The following is a 16,401-nucleotide window of genomic DNA, read 5'->3' on the forward strand; positions in this document are numbered from 1 at the left end:
AATTTACAGTAACTATCATGACCTCCCATCACATTTGTCTTGGCTGATTAATAGTGATTTCTTTAGATTGATTTCAAATTCCCATTCTCATTTTAAACCCCCCACAGCACAACAGTGATTTGAAACCGGTGGTACCATTTGGATATTCTCTTTTCTAACCCTTAAACACCATGATTCCATCAGTCTCTGTAGGAAGTGTCATTCAAGGAATCATCCATAACCTACAAGATAGTTGCTATTTCTTGTTTGTGAGTTTCTGTAATTGTGAGTTATGGCTGGGTGGTTTCAAGTTACAGAAATTTACAAGAAATTGCTTGGCAGGTGATAAAGCAATTTTTATTGAATTCAAATGTTGCATTTAACCTACTTCAGTAATTGCACTAACCATACACTTCACCCACACTCTTTGCTCCTCTGTTAAAGCTGTCATTTCATCTTCTTCATTTCCTTCATGCCATCATCAGTGTCTGTTTTGATGGTCAAGGAGATTCCATGAACTGGAACTAATTCATTCCTTTTCAAAAGTCTCTAGGCCATATATTTTGGGGTGTATCTTCCAGTCCCTGTATGAACCTTATTCCTTTCTCATATCCATTACTTTAGACGTATAGAAGTGAATGTTATGCAGAACTTATGACTTGATGTCAGTGTAATCTTAGTGCAGAAGATCAAAGAATTGTAGATGCTGGAAATCTGAAATAAAAGCAGAAAATTTTGAAAACATTCCGCAGGTTGGGCAGCATTGTGGAAAAACAGCTAACACCTCTGCTCTGGGACCCTTATCAAAACTGAGTAGTGTCTCCAAAGATCTAAACATTTCAAAGCAACACACACAAAACGTTGGAGGAACTCAGCAGGTCATGCAGCTGTTGTGTTCTTTATACGTACTGTGGGTTTCTAATAACAAAACATATTCTGGAAGAATAGAACTAGAACTTTTATTTACAATGGCAACAACTACACGTGTGTCTTACAGCACCATGCTTCTTGATCATTCTTTCATTGCTGTGCATGCTCAGAACTCCATCCAATCACGTTCTTACACGTGACACGTGATATCATCACATCTTCCTTTCCTTAAAAAGAAAACAATTGGCAACATAGATCATAACAAATGCATAATTTAACATGTCTATCAGTCTCTCTGGGGGTTTACGAACACGAGTCGACCTTCTAAGTGGTTCACACAGTTCTTGTGTTTTGTTGTTATTTTCATGTTTTGTCTGGTCTGCATCAGTTAACTGAAACTCTGAAGCTAACTCTTTCTTGAGGTCTCTGTGAAGAAATCACAATTCATTCATTAACTGTGTACTCTCTTTTTTATACTGGGACTTCATCATTTCAATAAAAATTTTCGATTCCTTCATGTGTTTTCACTTCTTCAGTTGGATCCTGATTCTTGTCACTCTTTGGTTTCAGATCAGTATTGTACTGTACTGGGAAGTTTGGTTTTGGTGGCAATGCCTTGTCAGATGCTGGTAACAAAGGGATGGGTCTGGGATTTTTCTTTATGACTTCTTTTACTTTTGCCATGTTGGAATCAAATTCTGTTTTCTCTCACTCTTTCATCAAGTCACTGTATTCTGACTCTGTGTCACTGTCCAGGACTAAGACTATTTTCACCAAGTTCAGTCTCTTACAGGCAGATAAACCCATTATTGACTGTACATTCTTGGGCACGACCACAAATGAAAGCGTGTGCTCCATATTCTTGTGTGATACTTTTGCCTTTAACTGGAATGTCTGCACCTGAATACCCAGTCACTTTTATATTTGTCTGATATAACTTTAGTTTTGGCTTTAATGCATTAAACTCAGATTCTGCAAGAACATTTACTTATGCTCCAGTATCCAATTTGAACAGAATATTGTTTTGATTCACTTGCAATGGCGTAGTCCAGTCATTCTTTCTTTTTTTTATTTTCACAAAGCACATCAATATAAGACTCCTTATGTTCATTTTCAAGCACTGCATTTTTGTGTTTTATTTCCTTTCTACTTCTGCAACAGCATGAAAAATGATTACTTTTACCGCAGTGATTGCACATTTTCCCATACGCTGGACGCTTTTTTGGCCGGTGCTGCCGCCCACGGCGATCACAAGGTTTTTTTCTTTCAGATGACGTCTTGCTCTCTGTCAGTTTCGTTGTTGCTTGATTATTTTTTCTAATAGGTTTGCACTTTACAGCGTCTACGTAGCTCTCAATAAAAAGCTCTTTAGCGTGCAACGTCACGGATTCTGAGGCTTTGCAGAGAATCAAAGTTTTTTCCAAATCCATGTCTGGTTCTCTTAAGAGTCTTTCTCTCAGAGCATTATCCAGAATGCCACAAACAGTTTTGTCTTTAATGAGAGTCCATCAGCTCTGCAAACTCACATGTTTTACTGCAGTTTCTTGATTCCGTAACAAATTGATCGATCATTTGACCAGCTTTCCGCTTACATGTAAAGAATTTGTATCTTTCATATGTCACACTGAGCATCGGTATATAAAATGAGTCCAATTTGTCCATTATCACTTTTAAATTCAAATTATCTCCATCTTCAAAAGTAAAATGGTTAAATACCTTAATTATGTCCATCCCTACTACGTGAAGCAGCTCTCGTTTTTTCCAATTTATTTTCTGCTCCGATCACTGATAAATAAATTTCAAAATGCTGTTTAAGTTTTTTTTTCCCCAGTTTTCAGCTACATTCCCAGTCAGCTGAAATATTTTTGGAGGTTGCAAAACTTTCATTCTTAAAGCTGTTAGCTCGAACTTTTTTGTTGTTTGCTTTTTTGTCAATTATCTTCACTTCTCCCATGTTAGCAAACTGAATTATTCTTCCAGACAGACTTCTGTCACTATGTTGTGGTCTTTATACGCACCGTGGGTTTCTAATAACAAAACATATTCTGGAAGAATAGAACTAGGACTTTTATTTACAACAGCAACAACTACACGTATGTGTCACAGCGCCATGCTTCTTGATCATTCTTTCATTTCTGCGCATGCTCAGAACTCCGTCCAATCGCGTTATTACACGTGACACATGATATCAACAAAGCAGCATCTATGGAAATGAATAAACAGTTGACATTTCAGGCCAAGACCCTTCTTCAGGACTGGAAAGGAAGTAGGAAGATGTCCGAATAAATAGATGGGGGAGTGGAAGGAGGAAAGCCAGCAGAATTTCTCGTGTTTTAAATATTTCAATGTACCCAGCAATCAGAAGGGTTGAGGGGTGGACTTTGCATACCACCCTGTTACATTACAGAATAAATGCAAGTTATGTAAATAAATAATCTGTTGTGTTACTGCCATCTGTTGGTAGCATCAGGAATTAAATATTAAATCGTTAAAAACTGAGCAAGAAATTCAAAACTGCTGTGATGTTTAATTCAAGGGGCTGAGCACTGTTCAGTTAAAAAAAATGGAGTAAGCAATACATTTATGACACATCACACATCTGCCATTCTTTTAAGTGTGCTGGCATGTGTGTTGAATACAGGGCAAAAGAGACAAAGTTGTGATGCTAAATCGGTTTGCAACACTGACAGATGTCAGCACTACCATTTGGACTTGAATGCTTTATCCAGTTCACTCACTAACAAAACACATAATGCCACAAGTCTAATTTAATGGACCACCCATGATCTACAGGTTAACTACTGTTCCTGTTTTTCTTTTGAGTTCTGTTTTTTATTATTTTGATTATAAGGCCATAAGACTATTCAGACTAAGATCATAAATAAGATAATAAGAATTTAAGCTCATAAGATTAATTAAGCTATTCATCCCACTGAGTTTGCTCTATCGTTCCATCATAACTGAAACTGACAGAGAATGGTGTGACTGATGCTAGAACATCTTTGATGACTTCAGGCATTGGCATAAACCATTTGATCCCCTACATTGTTAAAATTTCCTTTGGAAGATGGCACATTTGGGAGAATTAGCACAGGGGGCATAGAAGAAAAGAATGGTGAATCAGGGAGGAGAAGTGGTTCAACCTGAGGCAATGACCCCCGAGTCCTTGGACAGGAATTCTGCTTCCGGATCCTCAAAAAGCAACGATATGTGGGACAATTCTGCTTCAAAACCCTCATCTCACTAAAACTTCCATCGCAGGCCAAGCTCTGCTCAGTACTGAGAACATTTACATGAAACACTACCACAAGACAGCAGCATCCATCATCAAGGATGCCACTGGCCAGGCCATGCTCTCTTCTCACTACTACCATCAGGTCGGAGGTATGTCCCATACCACCAGGTTCAGGAAGTTGTTATAGCCTACAACCAGCAGGTACCTGAACCAGCCTGGATAACTTCACTAACCTCACTCTGAACCGATTCTACAACCTATGGGTTCACTTTCAAGGCTTCCAAAACTTGTTTTCTCAGTATTTACACATTTTGTTGTCTTTTGTATGTTGCTTGTTTGTCAGTCTTGTTTATAAATAGCTTTTCAAAAATTCTATTGCATTTTATCATTTTTCCTGTAAATGCCTCCAAGAAAATGAATCTCAAGGTAGCTATATGGTAACATAAGCACACCTTGATAATAAATTTGACTTTGACTTCCATTTGTTGTAATTTTTGGTGCATCCCCACCGGGGTCAGACAACAGGGGAGTTGCTTGGCCTCGGTCAGAGTGAGGACCAGGCTTCAAGCTGCGGGGTCACCTGTTTGCAGCCGCCAGAGGGATGCCCGGGCACTGGAGTTGGTGCATTCAGCCAGAGTGCCAGAGGCGGTGTAGTGCACCGCTCATGCTGGAGTCAGTGCTGTTCCCTTGGCAGAAGACGAGCTGCATTGTGTTCAATTGCAGACTGCTGCAACAGTCACAGGACTCAAGGACTTGGACGATATTTTTTGTGTGACTGTATTTTACTGCTGTCTTACAAGTGCCTTGTGCTGTATGTGACTGATGGTACTGTGGTTTGCAGCTTGGACCCAGAATAACACAGTTTTGTTTGCCTGTATTCATGGGTAATTACATGTGGTTGAATGACAATTAAACTTGTATGTGAACCTGAGAAGCCAAAGATCCCATTAAGAGCTGCTATCAAGGTGATGGTGGCAATGAACTTCTATCTCTCTGGCTGCCTCTAAGCTGAAGTTGCAGATATTTGCAACACTGTACAGGTTAATATCTCATGTTGTAAGGGAGAGGTTACCCAAGCTCCCTATTCAGAAAAAGCTATCCATAATTTATTGCTGGCAGGCAGAGAATGCACCCTGGCTGACGAAGATTCTAAGACATAGTTCACTGCACACACCTCATTTTGCTTGTCCTGCATGTCAGCTCTGTCTTATTCCATAAACAGAGGATTCCCCTCAACACCTAGCGGCCGTGTTGTCAGTCAGTGCCTGTAAATTGTTGTAGCAGTGATACTGTCATTCTGTGTCGGTCCATCTTCCCATGAGTATTTCAACAAACTTCAGGCAACCGTGTGAAAAGCACTGGCCACCGATGCCTTTGGTACATAAGTAGGCGCACAAGGACAGAGATACTACTGCCGCGTGAAATATGATGACAACCACTGTGTCTGCTCCTTGGGCTGTCCCTGTATTTCCCCACAGAGCAGGTGTCAGAATAGCGGAGCATGTGTCAAGATTCCTGGTGGTCTGCTGCCTGCTCGATGGGTTTATACAGCCCTCACCTGTAACTGTATATTAAATAAGGTATAGGAGCAGAATTAGGCCATTTAGCCCATCGAGTCTGCTCCACCATTCAATCATGGGCCGATACAATTCTTCCAGTCATCCCCACTCCTCTGCTTTCACCCCATACCCTTTGATGCCCTGGCTAATCAAGAACCTATTTATCTCTGCCTTAAATACACCCAATGACTTGGCCTCCACAGCCGCTCATATAGAGATACCACCCTCTGACTAAAGTAATTTCTTTGCATCCCAGTTCTGAAAGGATGTCCTTCAATCCTGAAGACGTGCCCTCTTGTCCTAGACTCCACTGCCATTGGAAATAACTTGGCCATATCTAACCTCTTCAGGCCTTTTAACATTTGGAGCGTTTCTATGAGATCCCCCCCCCCCCATTCTCCCGAACTCCAGGGAATACAGCCCAAGAGCTGCCAGACATCCCTCGTACGGTAACCCTTTCATTCCTGGAATCAGTCTTGTGAATATTCTCTGAACGCTGTCCAATGTTAGTATATCCTTTCTAAAATAAGGAGCCCAAAACTGTACACAATACTCCAAGTGTGGTCTTAGGAGTGCCTTATAGAGCCTCAACATCACATCCCTGCTGTTATATTCTATACCTCTAGAAATGAATGCCAACATTGCATTCGCCTTCTTCACAACCGACTCAACCCAGAGGTTAACCTTTCGGGTATCTTGCACAAGGACTCCCAAGTCCCTTTGCATCTCTGCATTTCATCATGGCTGATCCATTTTTCGTCTCAGCCCCAATCTCCTGCCTTCTCCCTGTGTGCCTTGGTCAATCAAGAATCTATCAACGTCTACCTTAAATATACATAAATACTTGGCCTCCACATCTACCTGTGGCAACGAATTCCACAAGTTCACCACTTTCTGGCTAGAGAAGCTCCTCCTTAACTCCTTTCTAAAAGGATGCCCCTCTATTCTGAGGCTGTGCCCTCTGGTCTTAGACACTCCCACCATAAGAAGCATCCTCTCTGCATCCACTCTATCAAGGCCTTTCACCATTCGATAGGTTTCAATTAGGTCACCTCTCATTCTTCTGAATTCCAGTGAATACAGGCCCAGAGCCATCAAATGATTTTTCATACGACAGGCTGTTCAATCCTGGAATCATTTTCGTGAACCTCCTTTGAATTTTCTCCAGTTTCAGCACCTCCTTTCTAAGTTAAGGTGCCCAAACCTGCTCACAATACTCTAAGTGAGGCCTCACCAGTGCTTTATAAAGTCTGAACATTACGTCCTTTTTTTTTATATTCTAGTCCTCTTGAAATGAATGCCAACATCGCATTTGCCTTCCTCACCACAGACTCCACCTGCAAATTAACCTTTAAGGACTCCTTCTAGATTCCCAAGTCCGTTTACAACTCAGATTTTTAAATTTTTTTCTTCATTTAGAAAACAGTTACCATTTTAATTTCTTCTACCAAAGTGCATGACTATACACTACCTGACACTGTATTCTATCTGCCACTTCTTTGTCCATTCTCCTAGATATTGATTCTTTGTCCTTCTGTAGACTCTCTGCTTTCTCAAAACTACAGGGCCCTCCACCTATCTTTGTATCGTCTGCAAACTTTGTGAAAAAGGCGTCAACTCCATCATCCAAATCATTAACATATAATGTAAAAAGAATCAGTCCCAACACAGACCCCTGTAGAACACAACTAGTATTTCTGGCTGTGTTTCTCACTTTCTGGCAGCCAGCCAGAAAGGACTCCCTTTTCCCCCGTCAATCAGCCATTGTGTTATCCATGCTAGAATCTTTCCTGTAATACCATGAGTTCGTAGACGGTTAAACTGCCTCATGTGTGGCACCTTGTGAAAGTCCTTCTGAAAATCCAAATACACAACATCCACCAACTCTCTTTTATCTATCCTGATTGTTATTTCTTCAAAGAATTCTAATAGATTTGTCTGGCAAGATTTTCCCTTGAGGAAACCAAGCCGACTTCAGCCTATTTTATCATGTGTCTCCAAGTACCCTGAGACATCATACTTAATAATCTACTCCAACATCTTCTCAACCACTGAGGTCAGACTAACTGGCCTATCAGTTCATTTTTCTGCACCTCCCTTCTTGAGGAGTGGAGTGACACTTGCAAATTCCCAGTCTCCTGGAACCATTCAAAAATCTAGTCTTCCTGAAAGATCATTGCTAATGTCTCCACAATCTCTTCAGCCAGCTCTTTCAGAACCACGTGGTGTACACTCATCTGTTCCAGGTGACTTATCTACCTTCAGACCTAAGCTTCAGAGTTTTGGTGAATTGAATTGAAGGATATGGTTGCTGAAGGAGGACAGAATCGATGGGCTGGAGGGTTTGATTCCGCACTGTATCTCAGTAACTAAAAAAGTAACTTAGTTGGGTCCACGTGACTTTCTTCCATTGGTGCATTCCTCTGTGTATCTTGTCTCCAGGGTACCCACACAGGCCTCAATGGCTGCCATATGACTGATGACTTACTTTCTTTAGTAGTTTATATTCCCTCTTAACCCCATTTTCCCGTCTTTAAAGGTTATGGGGGCAGAAGGCTAGAGAATGGGTTTCAGTGGGAAAATAAATCACCCATCATCAAATGGCTGAGCAGACTCAATGGGCCAAATGGGCTTAATTCTGCTCCTACGTCTTATGGCCCGAATGCGGATGGGCACAGGTAACTTTGGAGCATGACCACAAGCAGTTAGGGCAGGGAGAGCTAGGCTGAAAACTGGAGCAGTTCACCATCGTCTGTCACCGTATTTGTTGATTTGGTGCATGTTACGTCATCGGCCATGATGGCAGCAATCTGTGCTTGCGTAACCGCAGTATGCTCTTGTCCTGGCAATACATAACGGCTGCATGGGGTACTGTACTGGAAGCTGCAGTGTTAGCCATCAGAGTCTAGGGCAGGCATGGTATCGTAGTAGTTACCGTACCATCGACCCAAGTTCAATTCCCACTGCTGTCTGTAAGGAGTTTGTACTTTCTCCCCGTGATTGCATGGGTTTCCTCCTGGTGCTCTGGTTTCCCCCCACAGTCTGATTGGTAGGTTAATTGGTCAATGTAAATTGTCTCATGGTTAGGCTAGGGTTAAACTGGGCGTTACTGGGTGGCACAGCTCGAAGATCTGGAAGGGTTGATTCTGCTCTGTACCTGAAGAAATAAAAAAGTAACATTGTTGGGTCCACAGGACTGAAAATGGACTTGCACTTGGAAAAAACATGGAACTAGAACACTGCACAAGCCCTTCAACCTACATACTGTGCAGACCCTCTAACAGTTTCTTAAATGCCCCTGGGCCTAGTGTATCTGCCTTTACCACCATTCTTGGTATGGTATTCCTAGTACTTGGCACTCTCTACGTAAAGAGCTTATCTCTGACATCCCCCCACCCCCCTCCCCCCCAAACTTCCTCCAACCACCTTAAGATTATGCCGCCTGGTATTAGCCATTTCCACTCTGGGGGGAAAAAGTCTTTGACTATCCACTCTTGTCATTTTATACACTTCTAAAGTGAAAAACCCCAGCTCACTCAACCTATCCTCATAAGACATGCTCCCTAATCCAAGCAGTATCCTGGCCAATCTGCTCCGGACGCTCTAAAAGTTCTACATTCTTCCTATAATGAGGAGAATAGAAGTGAGCGGAATATTCTGAGTGTGGTCTAACCAGGATTCTGTAAAGCTGCAACACTACTTGCTGCTCTTGAACTCAGGAAAGGTTGGGCTTACAATTGCCAATTGTGCTGGGCTTCTTCTTGCTGCAGGACATTCTGATCAATACGCCAGGAAATTTATCTAAAGCTACCTTTTTGACTGGTCCACATAAATCATTCAAACCTCACTTAAATCCCCTGCTAACAAACTCGCACTCCAAAAACTGCTGCTCATGTTGTTCCTTCTCCTTGTTACTTCCGTATGACACTGGTGCCAAGAGTCTCCCCACATATAGATCCTGTCTCTACACAAATCCTTGAAATGGTAGCACTTAATATGCAGGCTGTGACTGTGAAAGCCGATCATAGCAGCATAGAGCTGAGTGAGAGACTGAATTCTCATACATAACCCTACCGAGATAATGGAGGGCAACATGATTATCACGAGGACAGTTTGAAGGTGAACCAGTCAGATGGATAAGTGAACAAATCACGTTGGTATACTGAGTGCTTAGGTGAATTGAATTGAAGGATATGGCTGTTGAAGGAAGACAGAATAAGTGGAAAAGATTATTGGGCTGAAGAGATATATTTTGGAAAATTTTAAGGACTGAAGAGGGTAAAGACAATTAGTATTTGCACAGAGTCCGGTTAAATGATTGAAAGAGAGAAGAGATGTATTTAATAGTTAGAGCACTATTCTGTGCAAATCCATTATTCCACATGATCCCATTGTGTACTGAACTTCCCATGATTCAGAACATTTACAAAGACAGGTGTGTAAAAAGGGCTCATAGGATCACTGGGGACCTGACTCACCCCAATTACAATTTATTCCAGCTGCTACCATCCGGGAAACGGTACCGCAGCATAAAAGCCAGGACCAACAGGCTCCGGGACAGCTTCTTCCACCAGGCCATCAGACTGATTAACCCACACTGTTTTGAGTGTATTTCTATGTTACATTGACTGTTCTATTTATTATAAATTACTATGGATTGCACATTTAGACAGAGACATAACGTAAAGATTTTTACTCCTCATGTACGTGAAGGATGTAAGAAATCAAGTCAATTCAATTCAGCCAACCTGCAGCTGGACCATAGCCCACCATACCCATCTCATCCATGTATTTCACTTGCCCAAATTTCTCTAATATGTTGAAATTGAACCTGCATCCAGCGCTTCTGCCGGCAGCTCGTTCTCACCACACTCTCCGCAAAGCAGTTCCTCCTTAGGTTTCCCTTAAGTACTTCATCTTTCACAGTGAACCTATGATGCACCATCAATAACTCTCGGAGGCGGGAGGCGAACGATAGGCTTTTATTAGTAGCAAGAGACCACCACACAACATCCTGGAGACTGAGGGAGGAGCAGTGCCTCTAACCGCCTTTATACAGGGGTCTGTGGGAGGAGCCACAGGAGCAGTCAGCAGAGGGGCGTGTCCAGACAGGTATATGTAGTTCACCACAACCTATGACCTCTAGTTCTAGACTCGCACAACCTCAGTGGAAAAAGCCAGGTTGAATTTTACCCTATCTATATCCCTCATAATTTTGTATACCTCTATCAAAATTCCCCTCATTCTCCTGCACTCCAGGGAATAAAGTCCTAACCTATTCAACTTCCTCTGTAATTTAGGTCCTTAAGTCCTGGCAACGTCCCTGAAAATTTTCTCTGTACTCTTTCAACCTTATTGCTATCATTCCTGTGGGTAGGTGAGCAGAATTGCACACAATAGTCCAAATTAGGCCTCACCAATGTCTTGTACCGAGGGGGAGCTTCAACATAACATCCCAACTCCTGTACACAATATTTTGATTTATGAAGTATTGTGAACAGTATTGAGTTGGTGTAGTAGGTTGTTCAAGGGTGAGGTACATTTTGATGGACATCAAAATTCTAGTCATAAAATCATTTAGCTTCTCTGAAGAGGCAGATAGGAAAAGGAGTTCCTGCCCTGTTAAATTTATAATATGTACTACCTTTAAATCCAGTGGACTGATGACAAAAGTGGAGTTACAAGGTTCTGATCAAATCAGATGTAGGTTAACTTGTTCTGCTCCAACAAAGCATAACAAAATCTGTTAGAATGTAATGATTTTCTATGTAAACCCACAGATAAAAATAGATCTTTCTATTTAGTTTCTTGACAGTAAATCATGTGAGGACTGTGCCAGTATGCGAGTGCAACACTGGGTGAGTCATGATACAGCACAGGACTGCCTTGCTGGTCGGTCTAATACAAAATGAATGTTATTTTAAGATAAGCCCAAGAGATTCTGCAGATGCTGGAAATCCTGAGGAACACACACAAAGTGCTGGAGGAACTCAGCAGGTCAGGCAACATCTATAGAGAGGAAGAAAGGGCTGATGTTTCAGGCATCAAGGCATCACCTTTAATCAAGGGGAAGATTTATTCTGGATTCTTCCCCTTCCTTTGCAGTCCTGATGAAGGATCTTGGTTGAAACACTGGCTCTTTATTCCTCTCCATAGATATTACCTGACCTGCTGATTTCCTCCAGCATTTTGTGTGTTTTATCGTAAGATGCAGTTATTAACCCTTTGCCATAATTTGTTTTGATAATAGATCGCTCTTGAAACAGTTTCAGATACTGAAAAATCACAGGATCCTCATCATTTCCTATTTTAACAGCTTCAGTGCCATTATTATTCATTAGGGATAAGGACCGTAACAGTTGTGGCTCATTTGGAAATGTGAGTTCAAAATTCTATGCTAATCATATCGAAGTGAAACTTTCTCAGATAGACAGCAAAGTAAAGATCTTGAAAAAGGGTCTCAGCCCAAAATGTCAACTGTTTCTTCATTTCCATAGACACTGCCCGCCCTGCTAAGTTTCTCCAGCATTGTGTGTGTGTTGCTTAAGGTAAGGATCAATTATGATTTTCTAATTATAAATGAAAACGAACTTTCTTATGTATACAAGTGGCACAGTTATACAAATGTTGTAAGCATCCAGAAGTTACTCAGGTTACTTCATTTGATCTGTTCATTCTGCTTCCTAGTATTTGCCAATGGACCGTTAATGCTCAGGATATTACATGCAAGCATCTTGCTTCAGTTCCCCTTCTATAGATGTGTTCAGTTACTGACACTAAGAATCAGAATCAGATTTATTCTCACTGACATGTTATGAAATGTGTCGCTTTGCAGCGGCCGTAGGGTGCAATACAAACTACTGGTGCCCTCCGTCGGTCTGGGTCAAACATGGCTATTGTGATACACAAACCAGGGCACCACAACACGGAGAGCAAGCTGTTGCCCACGCAGCAGGCTCCTTGTCTCCATGCAGCTGAGGAATGGCAGAGGAAAAAATGCATTTTGGCACCAGCATCATTGCAGGAATTGCTAGCCGACATTGAACTCAATGTAGGATTACCTTAAAGGCTCCAGCTCCAGAATTTTCCCTCAGGGTTTACTCCCGAAGCCTTCCTCATGAGTGGGTATAGCCACAAGGCAACAGCGGTTTGAGATCAGAGTTTTCCTTCTCTTTGAGTTGTCAGCTGCGGTTGGCCCCATCTGCCAAAAACGACTGGTTTTAAGGTGCCCCTTCTCCTGTCAGTAGAAATGGTTTCACTGGGCTTAGTAGCTAAGCCATACGTGAAGGCCAGGAGCTGGATATGGCTTTAGAAACTATTTAAGATGCACGATATTGGGAGCATTTAATAGGCAGTGGGAGATTATCCTCTCTACCTCCCCTGGCTATGACAACTTTAAGGAACCAGCAATAAAGTACAATAAGAAATATATGCATTAAAAAATTAAATAAGTAGTGCAAAAAGAGAACAAAATTAGTGAGATAGCATTCATGAATCATTCAGAAATCTGACGACAGAGCAGAAGAAGCTGTTTCTAAAACATTGAGTGTATCTTTTCAGGGTCCTGGATGCCATCTTTGATGGTAGCAATGAGAGGACAGCGTGTCCTGGGTGGTGGGGATACCTATCCTTTTGAGGCATTGCCTCTTGAAGATGCCTCGATGGTGGGGATCCTAGTGCCCGTGATGGAGCTGGCTGAGTTTACAGCCCTCTGCAGCTTTTTATGATGCTGTGCAGTGGCCCCTCCATACCAAACGGTAATGCAAACAGTTAGAATGCTATCCGTGGTACCAGGAACTCAAGATGTGGCTATTGACATGGAATGACAGGTGGAAATACCAGTGGTATCATAGCATATCAGTATATTACTAAGGCAACATACAACTAAATGGGATCATAAGACCACGAGATATTGGAGCAGAATTAGACCATTCAGCACAAGTCAGCTCTGCATTCCATCATGGCTGATCTACTAATCCTCTCAATCCAATAACCCTGCCATCTCCCCTTAACCTTTGACACCCTTACTAATTAAGAACGTATCAAGCTTCACCTTAAGCAGGGGTTCCCAACCTTCTTTATGTCATGGACCAATACCATTAAGCAAGAGGTTGATGGACCCACCCCAGGCTAGAACCCTTTGTTCTACATATACCCAAGCACTTGGCCTCCAGAGCCTTCTGAGGCAATGAATTCCACAGATTCACCACTCTGGCTGAAGAAATTCCTCCACATCAGAAGTGAGGGAGGGAGAGAGAGTGAGAGAAATGGCTAAGGAATGATTTCCCATCTGAACGGCCTGCGTTTCATGACAGGGCCACCAGAACTTTTGATGGAGGTTAAAATGGGAAAATAAATTGTCGAAAAATTTGAAGCAAGAAGCACATAAGTGAGTGCTTCAGATAAATAATGCAAGTTTGGAACCAACCAGTACAGTGGATGTGCAAGGAGACACCTACAGTAATGAAACAGGATTAAATAACCAAGCCTTTCAACCACCTCAAACTGTTCTCAGGGATAGTCAGTGGCTTGGTGACCGTTTCTAGTGGAAGCAGAAAACCACAGAGAACATCTGTGTTCATCAATACTAAAATACTCAATAAAGTGAATCAAAATGCAGTCGTGTTATACATATTTTTCAGCATTGTGATTCAGGTGCTCTATAACTTTACTGAGAGCAATGAACTTGCACGTCAAAAAAGAGCCACTGCGACTCTCAGCCAGAAGGACCATCAGTAGCTCCTTAAAAATCAGGATAACTGGTTACAGCACAATGGATAACTCCCAGGAGCATTCACCAGAAATCTATCGGGCAATTCATTACTACAGTGCAGTCTTGACAATACTAAAATATTTAGGAAAAAAATACTGGAACTAGAAGGTTATATTTACAAAATTAAGTAAAAAATGAAAATGGAAAACGCAAGAGATTCTGCAGACACTGGAAATCTTGAGTAATACATGGAAAATACCAGAGGAACTCAATGAGTCAGACAGCATCTCTTTATGGAGGAGAATAAACAGTTGACATTTCAGGCCGAGACCTGCAACAGGATTGGAAAGGAAGAGAGAAAAGCAAGAAAAAGAAGTTGGGGGAGAGGCGAAGGAGTACAAAACTGGAAATATTTGTTGCAAATTCTTCAAGTGAACAAGGTGGTGCACGATATTACACCCAAAACTAAAATTGCTGAAGAGTAGTTCAGTCAGTGAGTGGCAATTGAAGATCTTGGCACCACAGATAACTCACAACCTGTGTGACACTGGAGAAATTTACCCCTTGTTTAAGTTGTTTGCATCCTTTAATCAAAATATAGATACTCAGAGAGACGAAACCTCGTAACGTTACCGCAATTTTGACACTCACCGTGCTCTCGATCAGTTGATTCATAAAAGCTGTATGACACCAAAGAACGTTGAATCCTTCTCCATGGATATCTGAGCATTTGGACGGGATGGTAACAGAAGCTCCAGCTCATCTCCTTGATCGAGCTTCACAATTCCTAAACCAAAGTGAGTGAGTTAACAAATGAATGAAATAAAAACAGAAAATACTCAAACACCCAGCAGGTCAAGCAGCCCTGGTGGAGAGAGAAACAAATAGCATTCCCGGTTGATATCTTTTCCTTGGAACTAGGGAAAGTTCAAAATTATATTTTAAGTCACAGAGAAGAGGAGGGCTGTGGAGAATAAAATGGAATGTCAGTGATGGAGGGGTGGTGTGGTTGGAGATCTATAAAAACTGAACAACACAAGTGATAATGAAACTATAAGACCATAAGACATAGGAGCAGAAATAGGCCATTCAGCCCATCAAGTCTGCTCTGCCATTCCAACACGGCTGATTTATTATCCCTCTTAACCCCATACTCCTGCCTTCTCTCCATAAACTTAATACCTGACTATTCAAGAACTTATCAACCTCTGCTTTAAATATATTCAATAGCTTGGCCTCCACAGTCATCTGCGGCAATGAATTCCACAGATAAGGATATTCCTCCTCATCTCTCTACTAAATGGATGTACCTCTATTCTGAGGCTGTCCCCCCCCCCCCCCACCGGTCCTAGACTCCTCCCACTATAGAAACCACTTCCCCATATCCGCTCTATCGAGGCCCTTCAATCTTTGATTGGTTTTAGTGAAATCCCCTTTCATTCTTCTAAACTCCAGCAAGCACAGACTCAGAGCCTTCAAAAGCTCCTCCGATGTTTACCCTTCCATTCTCAGAATTCTTCTCAAGAACCTCCTCTGGGCCCCGTCCAATGCCAGCAGATCTCTTTTTTAGATAAGGGCTCTGAAACTGCATGCAACACTCTCAGTGTGGTCTGACCAATATCTTATAAAGCATCAGCATTTGCTGTTATATTATAGTTCTCTCAAAATAAATAACATTTCTATTTGCCTTCCTTATCACTGACTCAACCTGAAAGTTAACCTTTAGAGAATCCTACACCTGGGCTTCCAAGTCCCTTTGCACCTCTGATTTTTTAAATTTTCTACCCATTTAGAAAATAGTTTATGCCTTTATTCTTTCCACCAAAGTGCATGACCATGCCCTTTCCTCTACTATATCCCATCTGCCACTTCTTCACCCATTCTCCCAATCTGTCTATGTCATCCGCAGAGTCCTTGCTTCCTCAACACTACTTGCTCTTCCACCTGTCTTTATATCATATATGTCAAATTCAAGGCCCGCGGGCCAAATCCAGCCCGCGGTGGAATTATCTTTGGCCCGCGAGATAATATCTAATTACTATTAA

The 16,401-nt window shown here is 41.8% G+C and overlaps 1 protein-coding gene across 1 annotated transcript in view; it reads right to left on the reverse strand.

Moving 5' to 3' along the window:
- Window positions 1-314: 314 nt before the first annotated feature.
- LOC140734224 (tumor necrosis factor ligand superfamily member 13B-like) overlaps window positions 315-16,401 on the reverse strand; it is a 37,626-nt gene continuing 21,539 nt past the window's right edge. The window contains exons 6-7 of the mRNA XM_073057910.1: window positions 15,008-15,143; window positions 315-693 (exon numbers count right to left, since the gene is read on the reverse strand). Of these exons, the coding sequence (XP_072914011.1) occupies window positions 15,028-15,143 (116 nt within the window). The 3' untranslated portion in view covers window positions 315-693; window positions 15,008-15,027. The remainder of the gene's footprint in view (window positions 694-15,007; window positions 15,144-16,401) is intronic.

Source organism: Hemitrygon akajei, chromosome 10, assembly GCF_048418815.1.
Source record: "Hemitrygon akajei chromosome 10, sHemAka1.3, whole genome shotgun sequence".
NCBI lineage: Eukaryota > Metazoa > Chordata > Chondrichthyes > Myliobatiformes > Dasyatidae > Hemitrygon > Hemitrygon akajei.